Genomic DNA, 19,310 nt, shown 5'->3' with positions numbered 1-19,310 from the left:
ATGTTTTGATGAACTTTTTTTTAATGTATCCAGTACAGTTAAGGTAGTTTTATTTAGTAAATTAAAAAAAAATTTAAACACTGTTTCTGTGCATTTAATTAAATTTGGATTTCCATCCATATACAATGTGATACATCACAAGTAAAAAAATTAATATTCATCTAGTAAATCAGAAATGCATCATTCACTAATTTCTAAAATAATAAATGTACAAATTAAGAATCTGAATGAAGGTAAATTTAAGCTTAAATGTTTGTAGATATATTATATCCTCTTGATTAGCAAAAACAAGCACCAAATTTAGCCTAAAAATTGAATATAGTTGCAAATGAATACTTTTTAATGGTTACCGCCACCAAATGAAAAATCAACTTTTTTTAGGAAAATAACTAAAAAGTACAAATGCAAGACAAGATAAAATTGATTATTTAAATCAAGATTTCCTTTCTGCTTGAAATCAGTCTACGCTGGTCACTGAAATTATTTGTTCTTCTTCGAGTGATTGTTCATGTCTATTCCAAGCAGGTGTGTGCGCGCCACGTGCACGCCAGCCGGAAGATTTTACTATAGCAGCGTCCGTAGGGTCGGCTTCGGCGCTCCCTGGAGTGGCGCCTTCATGGCGCTGTATATAGGGGCCAGTCGACACTCCACCCCCTCAGTTCCTTCTTACCGCCGATGATGGCTAGCTGGAACTTCGCTTGCTCTTCAGCAATCATGGCAGTGTTCCGTCGTTGTTGTAAATAGTTAGTTTGTTGTTTACTGTTAACTTAGTTAGATAGTAGTTGGGAGGGTTTTCGTCGCCCCGCTGTGGCATGCCCGCATCCCCAGGGTTCAAATTCTGCCAGGAATGCCGGAAATTCATGCCGAAGAGTGACCTGCACTCTTCGCGCTTAAGGTGCGTAGGGGAGAGCCACCAAAGAGATAGGTGCAGTATCTGCAGGGCTTTTCGCCCCAGGACTCTCAAAGATAAAGAGCAGAGACTTAAAGTCCTCCTAATGGAGGCGGCCCTGCGGCTGCAATCAAATCCCAGGCCTACCGAGCCAGCACCCAGCACTTCATCCTCGGTGCGCAGTGCCCTGGCACCGGCGATAAATCGTGAGGCCAAGGCCCCCAAACCCCAGCACCGGAGAGAGTCAGCACACAAGAAACCAGCCTCGATGAGACATCGTTCCCCATCGCCAGTGCCAGTTAAAAAGAAGAGACCTGTGAGGGAACACTCCCCCCACCGGGACTCTAAGGGGCCGGCGCCGTCCACGAGTGCTACAGGACAGTCCGCGCCGCAGACCCATTCGGCCATCCCGTTGACTCCCGCCCCGGAGAGGGTACGGTTGAGTCCGGACAGGCCTAGATCCCCGGATATGATGGAGGAAGTGCGCTTCCCATCGACGCCGGAGGCGTTCGAGGCCGCCTCAGACCTCTTGAGCCTCCCGGTGCCGGCGTTGCCGCACCGGTGCAGAGAACCTCCGGCTACTGCTCGACCCCATTATCAATCTAGGGGCAAACCGGCAATGCTCTCGCCGCGCTCCCCACACCACGCCACTCTAGCGGCAACGGTGCAGACAGCACCCTTTCCGGCGACAGTGGGTACCGCGCCTCCTATGTCCTCCTACTCAGAGACTTCGGACTCGGAGGTGGACTCGTACCGCTCTAACAGATCGAGGAGTAGGCGATCATCATCGCATACGAGTACCCAACCGTACCCACCGCAATGGCAGCAGCAGTGGCAAACGCCCCCCCAGTGGCTGTTCTGGATGCCGTGGGCCTACCACCAGTCAGTGGGTCAGGCGTATGGACCCCGTTCACGAGCCGCATCTGTCTGTTCGACGTCGGCGGCCCTGCTGCTAATGCCACCACCACCGGCACCGCCATCTGACAGGAGTGTGCCACAAAGGGACACGGCACCGCCCAGCCAAATAACGGCACCGACAGGGACCTTGCTCCCAACGCTGCAGGCACCGTCCAGCACGCCTCGTCGCTCGGTGTCGACCCTGGTACCGGCCACGGTGCCACATCCTGAGCCCGCACCGCCGCGCAGCCTGAGTACCGTGTGCCGCAGGCCCTCGTAGCGGGAGAGGGGGTAGATGAAGGCCCTCTTCAGGGGATCTCTTCCTCCTCATCTCCAGATGAGGCAGTAGCGGGAACTTCAGCGGCACCAGCCCTAGAGGACAATAGAGTCCTCCAACAGCTGCTTACTCGAGCAGCCCAAAGCCTCTCGATCCAGACTGAGGAGATCGAGGCGGATACAGATCCGGTGGTGGACATCCTGACCCCGTCGGGCCCGTCCAGGGTAGCCCTACCTCTCATAAAGACCATTACGGACACAACCCACACCTTGTGGAAAACTTCAGCCTCATTGGCCCCTACGGCTAAAAGGACTGAGAGACGATATTTTGTTCCATCAAGGGCTACGAACATCTTTATACATACCCTTCCCCGGACTCCCTAGTGGTAGATGCGGCCAACCAGAGGGAACGCCAAGGGTTTCAGGGAGCTACCCCCAAAAATAGAGAGGCCAAAAACTTGGACCTGTTCAGGAGCAAGGTATATTCAACGGGGGGCCTGCAGTTGTGCATTGCCAATCAGCAAGCCATAGTGAGCCGGTATGGACATAACACGTGCTCAGCTTTGTCTAGGTTCGCGGACCTCCTTCCACAGGAGTCGCGAACCGAGTTTTCAGCCCTGGTTGAAGAGGGGAGATTGATTACCCAGGCTTCCCTCCAGGCGGCCTTGGACGCGGCCGCTTCAGCCTCATGCACGTTGGCGACTAGTGTGGTCATGAGGCGCGGAGCCTGGCTTTAAGTTTCCGGCCTCCCTCATGAGGTCCAACAAACGATCCAAGACCTCCCCTTCGAAGGGCCCACGCTCTTCTCGGAGAAGACTGATAAGAGGCTTCATAGCCTAAAGGATTGACGGACCACCCACCGTTCATTGGGCCTACACATCCCGGTCACCCAGCGTAGGCAGTTCAGGCCACCACAGGCCCCACGGCCATACCAGCCTCAAAATCGAGGGGATGCCTTGCGCAGAAGGGCAAGGACGGGCAGGAGAAGGCAACAACAGCCGCCCTTCAGCCAGTCATCTGCCCAGCCAAGGCCTACACAGGGGCCTAGACCACCATTTTGATGGCTTGGTCGAGGACGACCTCCCAGTCAGAACCCTGGATCCGTCCAACCTTACCTTCTCGTCACGTCTGTCCCCCTTCTATCGTGCATGGGCCCGGATCACATCAGACGCTTGGGTGCTTCACACGGTAGAGAGGGGATAGTCTATCCAGTTCTCCTCCCTCCCGCCCCACCAGCCCCCCTCCCTGTCCCTCTTCAGGGACCCCTCTCACGAGCAACTTCTCCTTCAAGAAGTTCAGTTCCTCCTCGCATCCGGGGCAGTAGAGGAGGTTCCTCAGGAGCTACGGGGCAGGGGCTTCTATTCTCGCTATTTCCTAATACCGAAAGCGAAAGGGGGCCTCAGACCTATTCCGGACTTGTGGCGTCTCAACAAGTTTGTAAAGAAGCTCAAGTTCCGCATGGTCTCCCTGTCCTCCATCATTCCTTCCATGGATCCAGGAGACTGGTATGCCGCCTTCGACTTAAAGGACGCATACTTTCACATTGCGATAATCCCTCAGCACAGGCGTTACCTCAGGTTTCTCGTGGGCAATGCTCATCTACAATTCACGGTTCTGCCCTTTGGTCTGTCAGCAGCCCCAAGGGTCTTCACGAAGTGCATGGCAGTCGTGGCAGCCTTCCTGTGCAGGCAGGGGATTCAGATATTTCCCTACCTGGACGATTGGCTCATCAAGGGCAGGACCAAGGCGCAGGTGGAGGCTCAGGTGGTCTTTACCAGGCAGACCTTCCTCAAGCTCGGCCTCTTACTCAACGAGGCCAAGTCCACACTATCTCCAACCCAAAAAATCGAATTCATAGGGGCAGTTCTGGGCTCGACACATGCCAGGGCATAGCTCCCAGAGGCCAGATTCCAGACTATGTCCAACATTATCCTTGGCCTCCAACGTTACCCGACCACCACAGCAAGAAACTGCCTCAAATTACTAGGGCACATGGCGGCATGTACCTACTTGGTGAGACACGCCAGACTGAGACTGCGCCCACTCCAGTCCTGGTTGGCAGGGGTTTATCGGCCAGTCAGGGACTCCCTAGAATTAGTGGTGATGTTACTTTGGCCAGTGTTGGACTCCCTTCAATGGTGGCTCGACCCGCGGGAGGTCCGCACAGGAGTGCGTTTCCTTGACCCCGAGCCCTCCCTATCCCTGATAATAGATGCATCGGATCGGGGATGGGGTGCACATCTGGGCGGCCTCAGAACCCAAGGCCTTTGGTCACGAGAGGATCTTTCGTTGCACATCAATGTCAAGGAATTACGAGCAGCGCGCCTCGCATGCATAGCCTTCAAATCCCATCTGGCAGGCAGGTGCGTTTCGGTCCTCACGGACAACACTCCACTGATGTTCTATATCAACAAACAGGGTGGTGCTCGCTCCTCTCCGCTGTGCCGGGAGGCCCTCGCGTTATGGGACTTTTGCGTAAAGAATGTAATTCACCTGACAGCATCCTACCTCCCGGGGACGCACAACGGGCTTGCGGATGCCCTCAGCCGCTCGTTCCAGGGTCACGAGTGGTCTATCCGCTGGGATATAGTCCTCTCAATTTTCCGGCTCTGGGGTCATCCCCAGGTGGACCTGTTTGCCTCCACTGAGAACATGAAGTGTCGTCAATTCTGCTCCCTCATGGGACGCAGTCCAGGGTCTCTAACGGATGCCTTTCTCCTCTCTTGGGCAGACGGGCTATTTTACGCCTTTCCCCCCAATTCCCATGTTTCACAGAGTAATCCTCAAGGCCTGCAGAGATCACACTCGGCTCATCCTGATAGCGCCTGCGTGGCCGCGCCAGCACTGGTACACGTCTCTCCTGCACATGTCTATGCGGGGGCCCCTCAGGTTGCCCCTACTACTGGACTTGATCACACAGGATCGTGGTCACCTCCTTCACCCGAACCTGGAGTCACTCCACCTTACAGCCTGGATGCTCCATGGCTAAATCCCGTGGAGATGCAATGCTCCGGTCAGGCAGGTCCTTCTTGGCAGCAGGAAGCCTTCAACAAGGACCACGTACTCGGCCAAGTGGAAGCGCTTCTCGCTTTGGGCCACACAACGGGGTCATGCTCCTTTGCTCGCCCTGATCCCTCTTATCCTGGACTATTTACTATATCTCAGACACCTGGGACTGACTCTCTCTTCGGTTCGAGTACACCTTGCTGCCGTCTCAGCACCACCTGGAGCGGGGGGTACTTCAGTGTTTGCAAACCCGCTCGTTGGTCGCTTCCTCAAGGGCCTTGACAGGTTGTTCCCGCACATTCGTCAACCCATCCCTGCTTGGGACCTCAATTTAGTCCTGTCCGTCCTCACAGGCCCCCCCTTTGAGCCGCTGGCTTCGTGTTCGCTGTTATATCTTTCATATAAGGTCGCGTTCTTGGTGGCTATCACATCAGCCCGGATAGTGTCGGAACTCAGAGCTCTAACATCTGAACCTCCATACACCATCTTCCACGAGGACAAGGTCCAACTCAGGCCGTACCCAGCGTTCCTCCCTAAAGTGGTTTCCCCATTTCACATGGGTCAAGACATTTTTCTCCCGGTGTTTTATCCGAAACCGCACTCCTCTGCGAAGGAGTGTAGGCTGCATTCCCTGGACGTTCGCAGGGCTCTCGCATTCTATATTGAAAGGACAAGATCCTTCAGGAAATCAACCCAACTTTTTGTCGCCGTGGCCGACAGGATGAAAGGGCTCCTGGTCTTGTCACAGCAAATCTCGGCTTGGATCAGAACCTGCATCCGGGAGTGCTGCAGTCGGGCCAATATACCAGCCCTGCCTATCACGGCCCACTCCACAAGAGCGCAGGCCTTTTCCGCTGCGTTCCTGGCCCAGGTCCCGACACAGGAAATTTGTAGAGTGGCCACCTGGTCCTCAATCCACACCTTTACAGCGCACTACGTCATCACGCACTAGGCGAGAGATGATGCTGCCTTTGGCCACGCAGTACTCCAGTCTGCAGTGACCTCCGACCCCACTGCCTAGATTCGGGCTTGTGAGTCACCTGCTTGGAATGGACATGAACAATCACTCAAAGAAGAAAAAATGGTTACTCACCTTCTTGTAACTGTTGTTCTTCGAGATGTGTTGTTCATGTCCATTCCAGTACCCGCCCTCCTGCCCCTGTCGGCAAGAAGGAACTGAGGGGGTGGAGGGTCGGCTGGCTCCTATATACAGCGCCATGAAGGCGCCACTCCAGGGAGCACCAAAACCGACCCTACGGACACTGCTATAGCAAAATCTTCCAGCTGGCGTGCACGCAGCGCGCACACACCTGCTTGGAATGGACATGAACAACACATCTCAAAGAACAAAAGTTACGAGAAGGTGAGTAACCGTTTTTTTCTTGGTTTCCTATAGAATCTTTTAAATTCCTCTCGTCAAAGCCTTTACTAATCAAGTTGCCAGTGCATAGCTCTAAATAAGATAATTTCCACCTTTGCAGAGGGGCACTGGAATTTGTTTTCACTGTAGAAAGTTCTGAAGTGAATATTTTTCCCCCCTTCTCTTCCTTCCTCCCTGCCTCCCATATTAGGACTTGGAAGAGCAGAGCCGATTGATAGCTGCTTCCAGTAGACCCATTCAAAGCAGTGGAGAGGGACAATTTGTAGTCCTTAGCAGTAGCCAGTCAGAAGACAGTGATTTGGGAGAAGATGGGAAGAAGAAAAGAGAGTCCGAAGCATGAGGCTACTGATCTTGTTAAAACTGGAATCTTTGGACGTATCTGTGGTGAAATGGCACAAATTACGCAAAAAGACAAAATAGAGGTGGAGGATATGCTTATTATATAGAAGACTTGACTTAATATGCTGACCAGATTATTCTTTGTTGTTTTTTCTTTTAAACGTTCATTAACTAACTTTGCCTTTTAATGTAAATATGTACCTTCTTCCATGTGTCATAAAGAAGCATGGTGACATTGCCATGTTTGCTACAGAATTACATCTTCCAGACTTCTCTTAATTATGGAAACTTTTTTCACTTATCTGATTGTACAGCTGACTGTTTTGAAGCAAAAATTAATCTTCTGATTGGGCTTCAACAGTACACTGAAATATTGTTCTTTAAATTGCTGTACACAGAACATTTTGTGAGGAACAAAAGTGGGCTTTGAACTGACACAATGCTAAGCTGTATCTAATTACTGTTGCCGAGAATTGTTTCTGGGTTTATAAAAAAAATTAATCCTCAGTAACACCAGATAAATGTGCAATAATTTTAGATTGATGAGCGAGAGATTTTAATATTTGTTTTATGTTGAATTGGATGGTACTGTGTCCATTTTCTTTTTAATATAACTTAGGACACTTTCTTGGATGGTAAAAAAGATTTTACTCCATTTAACCTAGATAAGAATTAGAAAGATGTATTTGCATCTTGGTGCATGGGGAATTGTGTTATAAACTCTTTTACTTTCAGGGGGTATAAACACTGTATTCTCATTTTGAAGCGAATGTACTACATTCTCAGTTCTCTGTCATGGAACTGTAGTTAACTGTCCTGTACTTGGGGTTTACTTTATAATAAAAAGTATGTTAACATTGTGAAAATGTTGGATTGAACCAGTTGTTTGAAAATCTGCTAAATACCCACATATCTTAGAACCAGTTCACAAAATTTACTAGAAAGAGTTTGGAGCGGGAAGATGTTTTTGGGTCATTGCATGTAAATGTATTTTGCAAAAAATATTTAATAGCAATAGGGTGCAAGCATACAAATCCTACTTTCTACCTAAACTGCGTGAAGCATTTTTCAAAGGTGTCTGCTTACAGCTCTTAAGTCTGATCTCCATACTACTGCATGATGTACATAACTTATTTTGTACTATATCAAAAGTGCTTTGACCTTATCATCCTGAATAGGAAACCAGTTAATGTAAGAGAATTTATTTATTTTTGCACCGATTACTGTATATAGTGAAGTCCAATGAACAGAAGATGCAGTTATGTATCAGTGTCAGGGAAAATCTAGTGTAGTACAGTAATGAGAGGAAATGTACTAAACATGAAAATATAGTTGTATCTCTGGGTCAGTTTCCACTTACGAATATTTTCCAGTTTATATAAGGTTTTCTACATGTTCTAAATGTCATTTCTTATTCATTATACAATTTACTGTCTACGGCCATTCCCATGAATAGCTATCCTCCAATCTAGAAGACTGCCCATTTATTCTTGCCAACTTGAAGATCCAAAGGCAGATTTTTCTCCCTGTTCCTGATCCTAGGCTGGATGGCACCAGGAGTTTTGGACTTTCTATCTCCGCAATTTGCTCTGGCTGCTTACATTTCTGGCTAACTTTGCTCACTTATATTTTTTTCACCAGCATCCCCTTCTTGGAGACCAGGTGACAGCCTACTTCATGCTTATTGCATCTCATAATCTGCCGCCTCTACCTGCTTAAAATCCAAGTAAAAATTTCCAAAAACCCACGGGAAGAATATGAAATCATGTTTTTTCAGTTTCTAGTTTATTAAGTGATCTAGTTATGTCCCGGTGCAGGATTGCTTAGTGGGTTGGCCAATTAAGTGCAACAGCCACCACACTTCATGTGGGAGACAGTATCAACTTGAAGTTTTCTTGATATTCAATTTAAAATTTTCCTTAAGCTTTATTGCATTATTCTTATTGAAGGGATATTTCAGAGAATTGGGATTGTTTGCTCCCATTGGTTGTTGGGACTTTCATACCAATCAGTGTGCATATCTGAACACTACATAGAATTAGTATAGCTTGTTAGAGGGCTATTCTGCCAGTATCCTTTTGCTGGGGTAGTTAATTTCCACCTGACTGACATGGTATTGTAGGGGAGATGCACAAATTGTGTTCAGAAGGCTGTGTTCTAACCTAGATAAATATCTTTGAATTACAGATTGACCTTCTTTTAGTTTAGATGTTGTCTAAAGCTAGAGACAAATTATTTGCCAAAAAGGAACTGTTGTTGGACTCCCATCTATTTGAAGATTTTGTAATACAGGATTCCCATTAACTGACTGCACTAATCCTTAAACTTGGCTGCAACCTGGAAAATGGCCACAACTTACCAGTTTGGCCAGGATAGGGTTCCTATCAGTCTTTAAATAACAAACTAGATGACAAATAGCATTGAATTGTTATCTCGATTCTCAAAACTGTAGCGCAAACATCCAGTCACAGCAGGAAGCAAAACAAATAATACAAATTTAGATCCTACAGAATGACTATAATAGATCTCAGGTACCTTACCTGATGTAATTTTCAATGAACTGAGATGGCGCCCTGGGCCTAGGAAGAAATATACATCATATTCTTTATATCCTTTTTGGAAGCCTACAGACATCAAATGCATCCACATTAGGTCAAGGCAGCACCAGCACCTGGAAAATATGCTGTACCAGGGAATGTGGGACCCAGCCTGGAGGAAACTAGGGAGGAGGCCCAGGCCCCCAAACCCTTCTGTCCACTCATAAGCATGCCATGTTTACAGGACAGGAGAGAGAGCCTGGTGCGATGCCAGCAAGTAGCAGGCAGAATAGGGTGGGTCTTGCTCCATTCAAGGGTTTTGAATTGTCCCAACTCCCAGCAACTTTAAATCATGAGTCAGCAGGATAGATGATCTCCCAGAGGGGTCACTGAAAGCCTTGGAAATTAGCCATTTAATTTTTGATTATCAGCACTACCTAATAGTTTAATTTATTCTCAACCTTTCTGTAAGTTAAACAAGTCACTTCAGTCATGATAGTCAATGCCTAATCTTTTTCTACATATTTCACAGAAACCATTTTAGGGGAATGTTTTAAGAGTTTCTAAAAACATTTTGGGATTATTTTTTTTTCTTATCCTTTGGCTTTTAAGCCAGCTGGTTTAGTTATCCTGAGTCTAGCTGTCCATGGCTCACAGGGAGTCATAGATATTTAGACTATTTCATTTCTTGTTAAAGTACCCTAGCATAAATATTAGACTTACTTAAGCCTGGAAAGGCTCTACAAGGAATAAGAGGGAAGAAGGGTGTGGGTGGGTGGGTGGGTGTGTGGAATTTATTATGGTATGTAGGTCTTTAAGATGTGACCTGATATTATTGCATCTCTTCCATTTGTTTCTTAGTTTCTGCATTAATGTCATGATAGATAGTTGTTTGAGCCTGATAGTTGAGGGGCGAGAAGCATCTTTTTTCTAGCATCTTAGCATGACTCGGCTACTAAAAAGAAGCTGAAAACCCATTTCTTGATGTTGGAAGTACCTTAAGAAAGGAATTGAATAAAGTGGGTGATCCCCAGGAAACGGGAGGTATTTGAAGTGACTGAAAAGAGAGGTCTTTAGACTTGGTAAAACAGTTTAATTGCCTACAGGGGATTAAAAACAGATGTAAGGCGATCCAGAGAGAGCATTGAAGGAAGTGGAGGCAGCATGAGGAGAGTGCATGCTCAAGGAGATTAGGGGGCTAAAGTGAAGAGATGGAGATGAGGCTAGTAGTGAGAGAGGTCAGGCATACTTAGTTTGCAGTGCTTGAGAGATGGGGGTGCCTGGATCTGTGACCCAGAACTACTTCAAAGCTGAGAGGGGTTTGCCAGAGTTACCCCTGATAGAACCACCCACGCCTCATGTATATGGGGCCATGTACTGGTAATTTTTTACAAGACCCTGTATTTCCTGCCTTTCCCTTCATGCATGTCTCCCTTGGCCTCATAGCAACTGGGAGCGACCGTTTTTCCCTCTGAATTATGAATTCTCATGGTGCTGGGCCACAGAGCACTGGTCTTATTTGAGGTGTATCTACGCAGCAAAAGCTATGCGTGGGGCTAGGCTGCTTGTCTTAGTTTGAATCTAGCTACTGAGAGTACAGTAGCAGGTAAAACAGCGTGGCATGCGTGAGCAAGCAGAATATATACACAAGGTCTGTGCTGGGCTCGTACTACTTGCACTGAACCCTGCATTGTGCGGTCTTCATTACTACGGTTATCCACACTATTGGGATTCAAGCTAGTTCAGGTAGAGGTACCCCTGCTCTGGCAGTGAGTAAGCAGGTAGGGCTAGTGAGCCTACTGCCATAGTCTGGAAGGGATCTAAAGTCACTGCTAAGGGAGATGGAAGGATGAAGAACAAGGCCAATTACTAGTAGACAGTGGTTGAAGGATAGATCAGCCCTGTGGTATAAAGCAGATTAATAAGGTACCATCCCACTCTCATGAAGGGTAGTATTACCTTCCAGCTTTATTGTTACATAGCCTATGTCAAAGTAGCTGTTTGGCCGTGTGGAGTGGATTTTACCCAGCAGAACATGTGTGAATGTGTGTTAGTTTCCAAATGTAATTGCTCCTTTCAAACAGTGGTTTCAGGTTAGCTTCTGGGAGCTGTAGGAGGTGATTTTTTTCCCATATGTAACAGATTTAAGTCAATCATTGGGGGGAAAAGTGGTTTTGCCAAGATTTTTGTAAATTTTTAATAAATGACAATGATTGAGTGGCATGCAGAGACTCTAATAAGTAATACTTTTTTAAAAAACATATAAGCTCCATGTTCTTAAGTTAGCCAATTTGGCATGGCTTTTCCTACGTTAATGTTTGGCTATAGTTGGTAGATTGCTATCAAAGTGAATGTTGAAATATTGATTAGAAACTCTTCATTCAGTTTTCACTTCTATTTAAATACTTTGCCCTCCCATCTTTCTGCTACTGGGTAAATTATATTATCTATAGCCCCTGAAGTCATGGTCCTACAACATGTGAAACCAGTATGTTTGGCCTTTTAAAAGCTCAGTTACCTAGAAATAAGAGTTTAAAATGCCATTTAACACACATGTATTGTGGCAATACCATTGGTTAGAATTAATCATCTTTTTTATTGCTAAATTGTATCCTCATAGTTGTCACCACTTAACTAAAAAAATAAGTAGTTAGCATGCTTGTTGCATGATGTAGACTTAAATTTTATTCAGGTGAATATCCAGTTTTATTCATCTAAGAGGTAAATGCTGATGTTCACATGTTTCAGGGTATCCTAGGTATTGTTACATACATTCTTTATGTATGTAAGGATGGGCATTTATGGCTATGTAATGCATTGTGTTATGCTGTGTGTATATCCGCCTCATAGCCAGGAAAAGTTTTTCTTTGACACTGCCATTCTAATCAAGTTTAAAAGGTCCATGGTGTTGTCCCCTCAGGAACTGAATGCAGTCAATTAAGAAACGCATTTGCATATGTAGTCTATTACATTATTTCTGGGGTCTGGAAGAGAAAATCAGATGAAACATTGTCAGTAATCATGATGCTGGCGTTGACTCCATGTTTTAACAATAGGAATTAGCGGATTTTTTCCTCTTTTGAAATCTAGTCAATTGTGCTCAATTACATGAGTGTAAATTCAGAGTAATTCTAGAGATAATTAGTCTTCAGTGGATTTATTCTGGATATAGGCCCTATGTGTATGTTTATTTTTATAAATTAGAATTGACAGTTGCACTGGGTTTAAGAAGAAGGTAGGGTTGTTTAATTAGTGATTAATAATCTCATCGCAAGCATTAAACAAAATGTCTATCCTGACCTGCAGGTAGTCTGTTTTTCACTTTTGCGTAATTTGAAGAATTGCAGATAGGTTTAAGGGGTTGTTTGTTTTGTTTTGTTTTAATGACTCTGCATCTCACAATACACACTGTATTCCAACACCCCCTTCTCCAGCACCACCCCCAGGAAAAAAAAACTGAAGCATTTGTTATAAGTGAGAATAATAAATCTGTAATGTTTCTTTAATCACAACTTCTGCAAGTTAATTCCTTTATAATTCACACACAAACAAAGACAGTCATTGTCTGCATCTTACTCAGCTTTTTTAAGAGAGAACTTTTTCATGTATTGAGTGAATTCAGGAAAGACACATTGTCCATTGTAATAATTGACCCTTCTTACTTTGTCTTTCCTCCCTTGCTCTCTGTCACAAACTCTCTTGTTTACTAGAACCCCCAAAGTTTCTTTACAGGCAATAAGGTAATTTTCTTGTGCTTACAGTGATGTATAATTTGGCATGAAAATATTGTCACTATGCCATTGTGCCTGCATTGGTGTTCCATAATGTTTATATGCAAACCTAGGATTTTGTAAAATATATTCAGGTGATTTTATGATGTACTGGATTGGTCCTGTTCTAGTGATGTATAAGTAATTTTTCAATGTTTTTAAGAGTCTTATAAAAATTTTCCCTGAATATTTGTATTAAAGCAATCCTCATCTCAAATGGTTATGCCTAGTATCAATTTGATAATTGGTTTAAACTCAGAAATATAGATATTAAATATGTTAGCCAGGGCTTCAGTTAATTTGAGTTCACTAATAAAAAGTTCAAAGTTGGCTTTAATTCAAATAAAGATTATTGTACAGACTTACTTTAAAAAAAAAATCTAGTCTTTTTTCTAATGCTTGCTTCCAAAAAAAATTAGCACATTACTAATATGATTTTGTTCTTTTTCCACTAAATATACAATTTCAGAAATAGCTAAAGCCCTATGTTGTCAAAATGTATTTTGATTCTGTCAGTAATTCAGGAATGTTACCCAGATATATTCAGTGAAACACTTTATTGTATTTAATAAAAACAAAACGGAGGGGATTTATTTTTGGAACTATCGAAGACTGAACAGAAAAGGAAAACATTCTTGTTACATTAGTTGGCTGTTTTAATGCACATCTTGTTTGTTTTGTCACATGCATGCATCGCACTTTCTAAAGAACTGCAGTTATGTTAATGAACAGAATTGATGGGTACAGAAGTTTTACCAGCACAACCTGATAGTGTCAGACCTATTAATACAGCTACTAATGCATATTTCCCACCTGCTTATTAGTTTTGTTCAGTACTTGAGTAGACACCCTGTAAGAAGCTATGAGTCATAAGATACTAGTCCAATCTGTATTTTATAAAGTTTATAGATTTTTCTGAGGGGGAAATGGACTTTTGAATTATGTGATACAGATGCATGTATAAATAAAAATCTATACTTACCTGAATATAAACTTGATTATGAAAAAATAAATACTATTAATGCCTGTCACGTTTATTGAACTGCTCATTTTTATATATCTATTTGTTTCTTCTGCAGTATTTTGCACACTTGACTGTTCCTAGCTTTGAGAAATGTAAGGGTTTGTAAATGTTTAGCTATGTACTGCACTGTATTGTAGTGCAAATTCATAATTAATACATAAGTATATCCAAAGCATTATTCAGTGCATAGTGGCATTGCCTTTTCCTCCCATACAGCAGTGACTGATCTTACGACAGTATCCAATAATGTGCCCTTTTGAAATGTTCAAGTCCCATTAGAGAAAGGGTCTCCATTTTATCACCCACCGGGCCTAATCATAATTCACATTTTACATCTTCCAAGTTCTGCATTAACATTGCATCGGATGGTATTCAAATGCCACACATGCAAAATTCAACCAATACTCTCTAAACTCGTCCCCAAAATATGGCAATAGGTGAGAAATTGAGGGAGCTGGTCCAAAATATACTCCAAATATCTGTGGACATCCTTATAACTTTTAAGAGGAAAAAATAAGATTGCTCTAGGTCATATTATATGTAGACCAGCGCTTAATTACTATGGTGACAGGCCATTCAAATACCAAGAATGAGATGTGGAACTACTCTATCTAACAGCAAAGTAGATGTCTAATAAAAAAAAAACGGTGAATGTTTCACTACATACTGGCGCTTTGTGTTTAACAAGAATTCTATGGCCTTTAACCCCATTTCACTGCTCAAAATTGGGGACTGGCTAATTGGATGAAATAACAAACCGTAATAAGTCAAAACCTTGTCAAACAACTTCATCTTCCTCCCAGCTCTTCTTGGGTGGGAGCAGGGGGAAAGCCTCTCCCTGATTCTAGTCAGAAACTGAAATACCCCAATGTAGGTTGTTAGGAGAGTACTTTGGTTCAACAGAAGCAGGATGTAGAAGTATAGCAAGAGTTGCAGCCCAAAGAAGTTTGGAGAAGAATTTGAACTCCTGGTTACAATCTGACCACATATCTTAAAGGACACTTCCCATTCCATATGTTGTTTGAAAATGCTGACCTAATGCTAGATAACTTTAAAATATTATTGCCATTACCTGTATTTGCTTCTGTTAAGTTCTGGACGCTTTTTCTGCTATGAGGGCTACATGTTGGGTTTCCAATACTTTTTCTGTATTCTACTTTTTTTATTTTTATCCAAAAGAATTTTCACCAAAGTGACTTGTTGTTCTTTAGAAGCTGAAATCCCAGTAGAGAAAAAGAATTGCATACAATACAGTTTTTGTCCACTTGCATACTCTCTCCAAAATATAGGCCTATGATTCTATGCAGTTGGGTTAGTGGGTTCCTATCCAGTTTCCTTGGCCATAAAGATCATATTCTTTGTACAGTATATATTCTTTCAAACAATTGGGCAGCGAAAGGAAGGTCATGAAGACAGGACAACGCAGACGCAAATGACCCATGGATTTCCAAATCTTCAGACGACAAAGATGTTTCAATGAACGTGGATTTGCTTAAAAAAAAAAAAAGAGAGAGAGAGACACTTTGTCTGTTACCAATCAAACAAGAAACAACTTCACTTTTGCATAATAGCCCCAAGCAACATTTGAGAAACTTTGGTCCAGATTTTGATTTCCTAACACTTGTTGCATAGTATGTTAATTCTGAACACACTCATTGAAATCACGGGTGCTTCCTAGAAGTAAGCAGCTACCCAAAATGTGTGAGGGTATCAGGATCTGGCCTTTTGTAAGGGTACGTCTACACTACCCGCTGGATAGCGATTGATCTATTGGGGATCGATTTATCGCGTGTAGTGTAGACACGATAAATCGATCCCCAATCGCTCTCCCGTTGACTGCTGAACTCCAGCTCGGCGAGAGGTGGAAGCAAAGTCGACGGGGGAGCCGCGGCAATCGACCCCGTGCTGTGAGGACGCGAGGTAAGTTGAACTAAGATACATCAACTTCAGCTACGCTATTCTCATAGCTGAAGTTGCGTATCTTAGGTCGATCTCCCCCTCCCCCCACCCCCCAGTGTAGACCAGGCCTAAGTGATCACCAAATACATCATAGTAACATTTGAAAGTGTAATGAACTGAGGCAGCCTACTTTTTGTGAATCTAAGCTTGAAACACAACTTAACTGAAGTTTGAAGAAAAAGTTTGGCAGAGGGCAATTTAGGCCTAAAGCATAAAGGGGTTGGCTGTTGCCTCATTAACGCACAGAAGTGGGAGAATAATAAAAAGACTACAATGAGTGGTTAGGGTGTTTCAACTTTTCCCTATTACACAGCCATCATCCTTGCCCCTTTATTTTTTTAACTGCACTTGCAGTTACTAGGGGGGAAAATGACAGGGCATGACGAGCTAACAGCTCTATGTGACTAGAGTAAAATAATCTAATTGGAAAGAAACAGCCAATATGTATATTTTATATAAAGACCTGAGTTTATTGCAGCAGCAATAGTGCAGGAAAAAGCTTTTAGTCCTAAGCAACATAAACAAAATGAAATAGAAGTATATATTTTTGTGGATTCAATGTGCATGCATTTAATTAAGTTACAGTAAGTATATCCTACTGCTGCTTGGGAACTTCCGAACCACCCAAAATGATACACATTCGTACAGATTTGACTTAATAATATTTTTATCGCAAACACTTCCAAGGCCTGCCGTATTTGGAAATTTTATTTCAGTCTGAATTTTAATTGATTTTTGTTACAAGGATGGGCAGGACAAGGCAATGCTGGCTCAGATTCTCCAAGGTAAGAAGGTGTCTAACTCCCATTGAATCAGGCACCTAAATACCTTTGAGGATCGGGTCCAATGATGCCAAGATGATATAGCAAATAAGCGAGCCAAAAAGTGGTGTCATCTAGAGTTTTGAAATATCCAAAACTCTAAACATCTGACACTTACTCAAAATGGAATTGATTTCTGGCCATAGTGTCTGTTCCTTGAGAACCGCTTTCAGCTTACAGCAGATGCTAACATGATCAACATAATCTAGCATCACTCGCACTACTTTCCCAGCTGCGTGCTTCAGCCATGCCAGCGTTATCACGTCACAGAACTAAGAGAGGAAAAAACAACATATTTAAGAGTATAGCATTCAACATTTCTGAGACTTGTTTCCCCTTTTCAAATTCCTTTGCAGGACATAAACAATTACATCCCCAAGGAAAAGCCAGGAGTGGGTGAGTGCTGTATCACAGAGGTTGGACTGGTTGGAATAAGCTTCACCTACGTCTTCAAACAGGATGTGAAAAACTGATGGCTAGTTGCTTTCAGTCTCAACTAGCTTAAAGCCATTGTGAAAGTTACATGGAAGTGAACATTCAACCGGCGGGTTTAAAATGTACACATCAGTGCATGTGTTTGTTATAATACAATAGGGAAAAGGGTTTAGAACCACATATGCACTTGTGGTAACTGCGAACCCACACTTGTAGGTGTGAGATGTTACATTTGTATTATACTGAAAATGTAAAGATGAGCTGTGAAGCAAGAAAAAATATTTTTGTTTTAGTCCTTTGCAATTCATAAAGATTGCCTCAAGTGTGTGTTTTTTTTAACCTGAATATCAAAAACTGACAGTTCATGGTTTGTTCTCTTTGCTAGAGGCCTTCTTTGTCATGATTGTTGCAAGGCCTGAATTGTAATGTCACATAAAGCAGTTGTCTGTGCTGCAGGTCTTCCTCCATCCTAAATCATAACATGTTTGGACAGAGAAGGAGTTATTGGATGAGTGGCAGCTCAGGCTACAGCTTCGTGGCATTCCATTTCAAGTGATGATATGGTTTTTGCTAAAGTCTTCCAGCAAAGAAAGCCCTAATACTTCTAATATAAAACAAACTATAAATAAGCAGTAAAGGGCAAAAAGAAAACTTGTACCGTAACTAGAATTCTTCTAGCCGTATGGTCGCTATCTGTATTCCATCCTAGGTGTGCATGCGCTCCATATGCCTGAAACCAAAAGATTCTTGCCAGAAGTGTCTGTTGATCCATTCCTGTATCCTTCTCCTCTTTGTGCTCTGAAATGAGAGCATATGGAGTGGTGCGGACCGACTGCCTCTCCAGTTGCCTTTTTACTACAAACGGCCCTAACATAAGGCTCTACAGCAGAGGGGAAGATGGCCAGGTAGTGGAATACACATAAAGACTACACATCAAAAAACTGTGGGTAAATAACCTTTCTTTTTTCTCCAAGTGATAGTCCCTATGTGTATTCCATTGTGGGTGACTCACAAGCAGTATTCATTGAGGAGGAGGATGCAAGGACCCTTGCTTACCACCAATTGGAGGACTGCCCTGTTGAAGGATCCATCAGCTGTAACAGTTTGCATCATGGCATAATCAGCTCCTGAAGGCGTGAACAGAGTCTCACAGAACTGCAGGAGAGGGGCCTCTCACAGTGAAGTTAACAATACAGACAGGACACTAGTCGATTGGGCCATCACACCTTGTGGGGGAGAAACTGCAATTAACTTGTAACAAAGCAGTATGCAGGCCAAAATCCATTTGGAAAGTCTCTGAGAAGAGATTGCTTCCCCTCTCATACATTCCATAAAGGATATACACAGCCTAGGTCAGTGTTTTTCAAAGTTCAGGTCGCAACCCAGTACTGGGTCGTGGCATGTAAGGCCACCCAGCGACCCTAGCAGCTCTGATCAGCACCACCGACCAGGACACTGAGAGTGCCGTCAGCAGTGCTGCGTAGCTAAGGCAGGCTAGTGCCTACGGAAGCAGGCAGCAGCGGGTTCAGCTTCTAGGCAGGGGGGGCCACAGGGCTCCGCTTGCTGCTCCCCCTCACCCTCGAGCACCAGCTCTGCACTCCCATTGGCCAGGAACCAATGGTGGGGAGGCGATGTCTGCAGGTGAGAGCTGCATGGAGCCACTTGCACTCCTCTGCCTAGGAGCTGGACCTGCTGCTGGCTGCTTCTGGGGTGCAGCGCAGTCCCCAGTGCCAGGACAGGTGGCAAACCTGTCTGCACCCCGGCTGGCGGCTGCGCTGCTGACCAGGAGCCACCGGAGGTAAGTCTGTGCCCCAATCCCCTGCCCCAGCCCTGAGCCCCGTCCCACACCCTAAACCCCCTCATCCCCAGCTCCGTTGGGTCGCGGGCATCAACAATTTTCTTCAACTGGGTCCCCCCCCAAAAAAGTTTGAAAACCACTGGCCTAGGTGATTTCCTAAAGGATTTAGTCCTTTGCA

The 19,310-nt window shown here is 44.3% G+C and overlaps 2 protein-coding genes across 4 annotated transcripts in view; one reads left to right on the top strand and one right to left on the bottom strand.

Annotated features, from left to right (window-relative positions):
* APPL1 (adaptor protein, phosphotyrosine interacting with PH domain and leucine zipper 1) overlaps positions 1-7,654 on the top strand; it is a 48,110-nt gene extending 40,456 nt beyond the window's left edge. For all 3 annotated transcript variants that reach the window (XM_054035071.1, XM_054035070.1, XM_054035072.1), the window contains exon 22: positions 6,640-7,654. In XM_054035071.1, the coding sequence (XP_053891046.1) occupies positions 6,640-6,789 (150 nt within the window). In that variant the 3' untranslated portion in view covers positions 6,790-7,654. The remainder of the gene's footprint in view (positions 1-6,639) is intronic.
* A 2,476-nt stretch (positions 7,655-10,130) lies between these two features.
* Positions 10,131-19,310, bottom strand: part of ASB14 (ankyrin repeat and SOCS box containing 14) — a 30,688-nt gene continuing 21,508 nt past the window's right edge. Inside the window, exons 9-10 of the mRNA XM_054035132.1 lie at positions 17,018-17,171; positions 10,131-15,610 (exon numbers count right to left, since the gene is read on the bottom strand). Of these exons, the coding sequence (XP_053891107.1) occupies positions 15,432-15,610; positions 17,018-17,171 (333 nt within the window). The 3' untranslated portion in view covers positions 10,131-15,431. The remainder of the gene's footprint in view (positions 15,611-17,017; positions 17,172-19,310) is intronic.

This window comes from Malaclemys terrapin, chromosome 7 (assembly GCF_027887155.1).
Source record: "Malaclemys terrapin pileata isolate rMalTer1 chromosome 7, rMalTer1.hap1, whole genome shotgun sequence".
NCBI lineage: Eukaryota > Metazoa > Chordata > Testudines > Emydidae > Malaclemys > Malaclemys terrapin.
The sequence above is the reverse complement of the archived record's forward strand: the minus strand, read 5'-3'. Positions and strand labels throughout refer to the sequence as shown.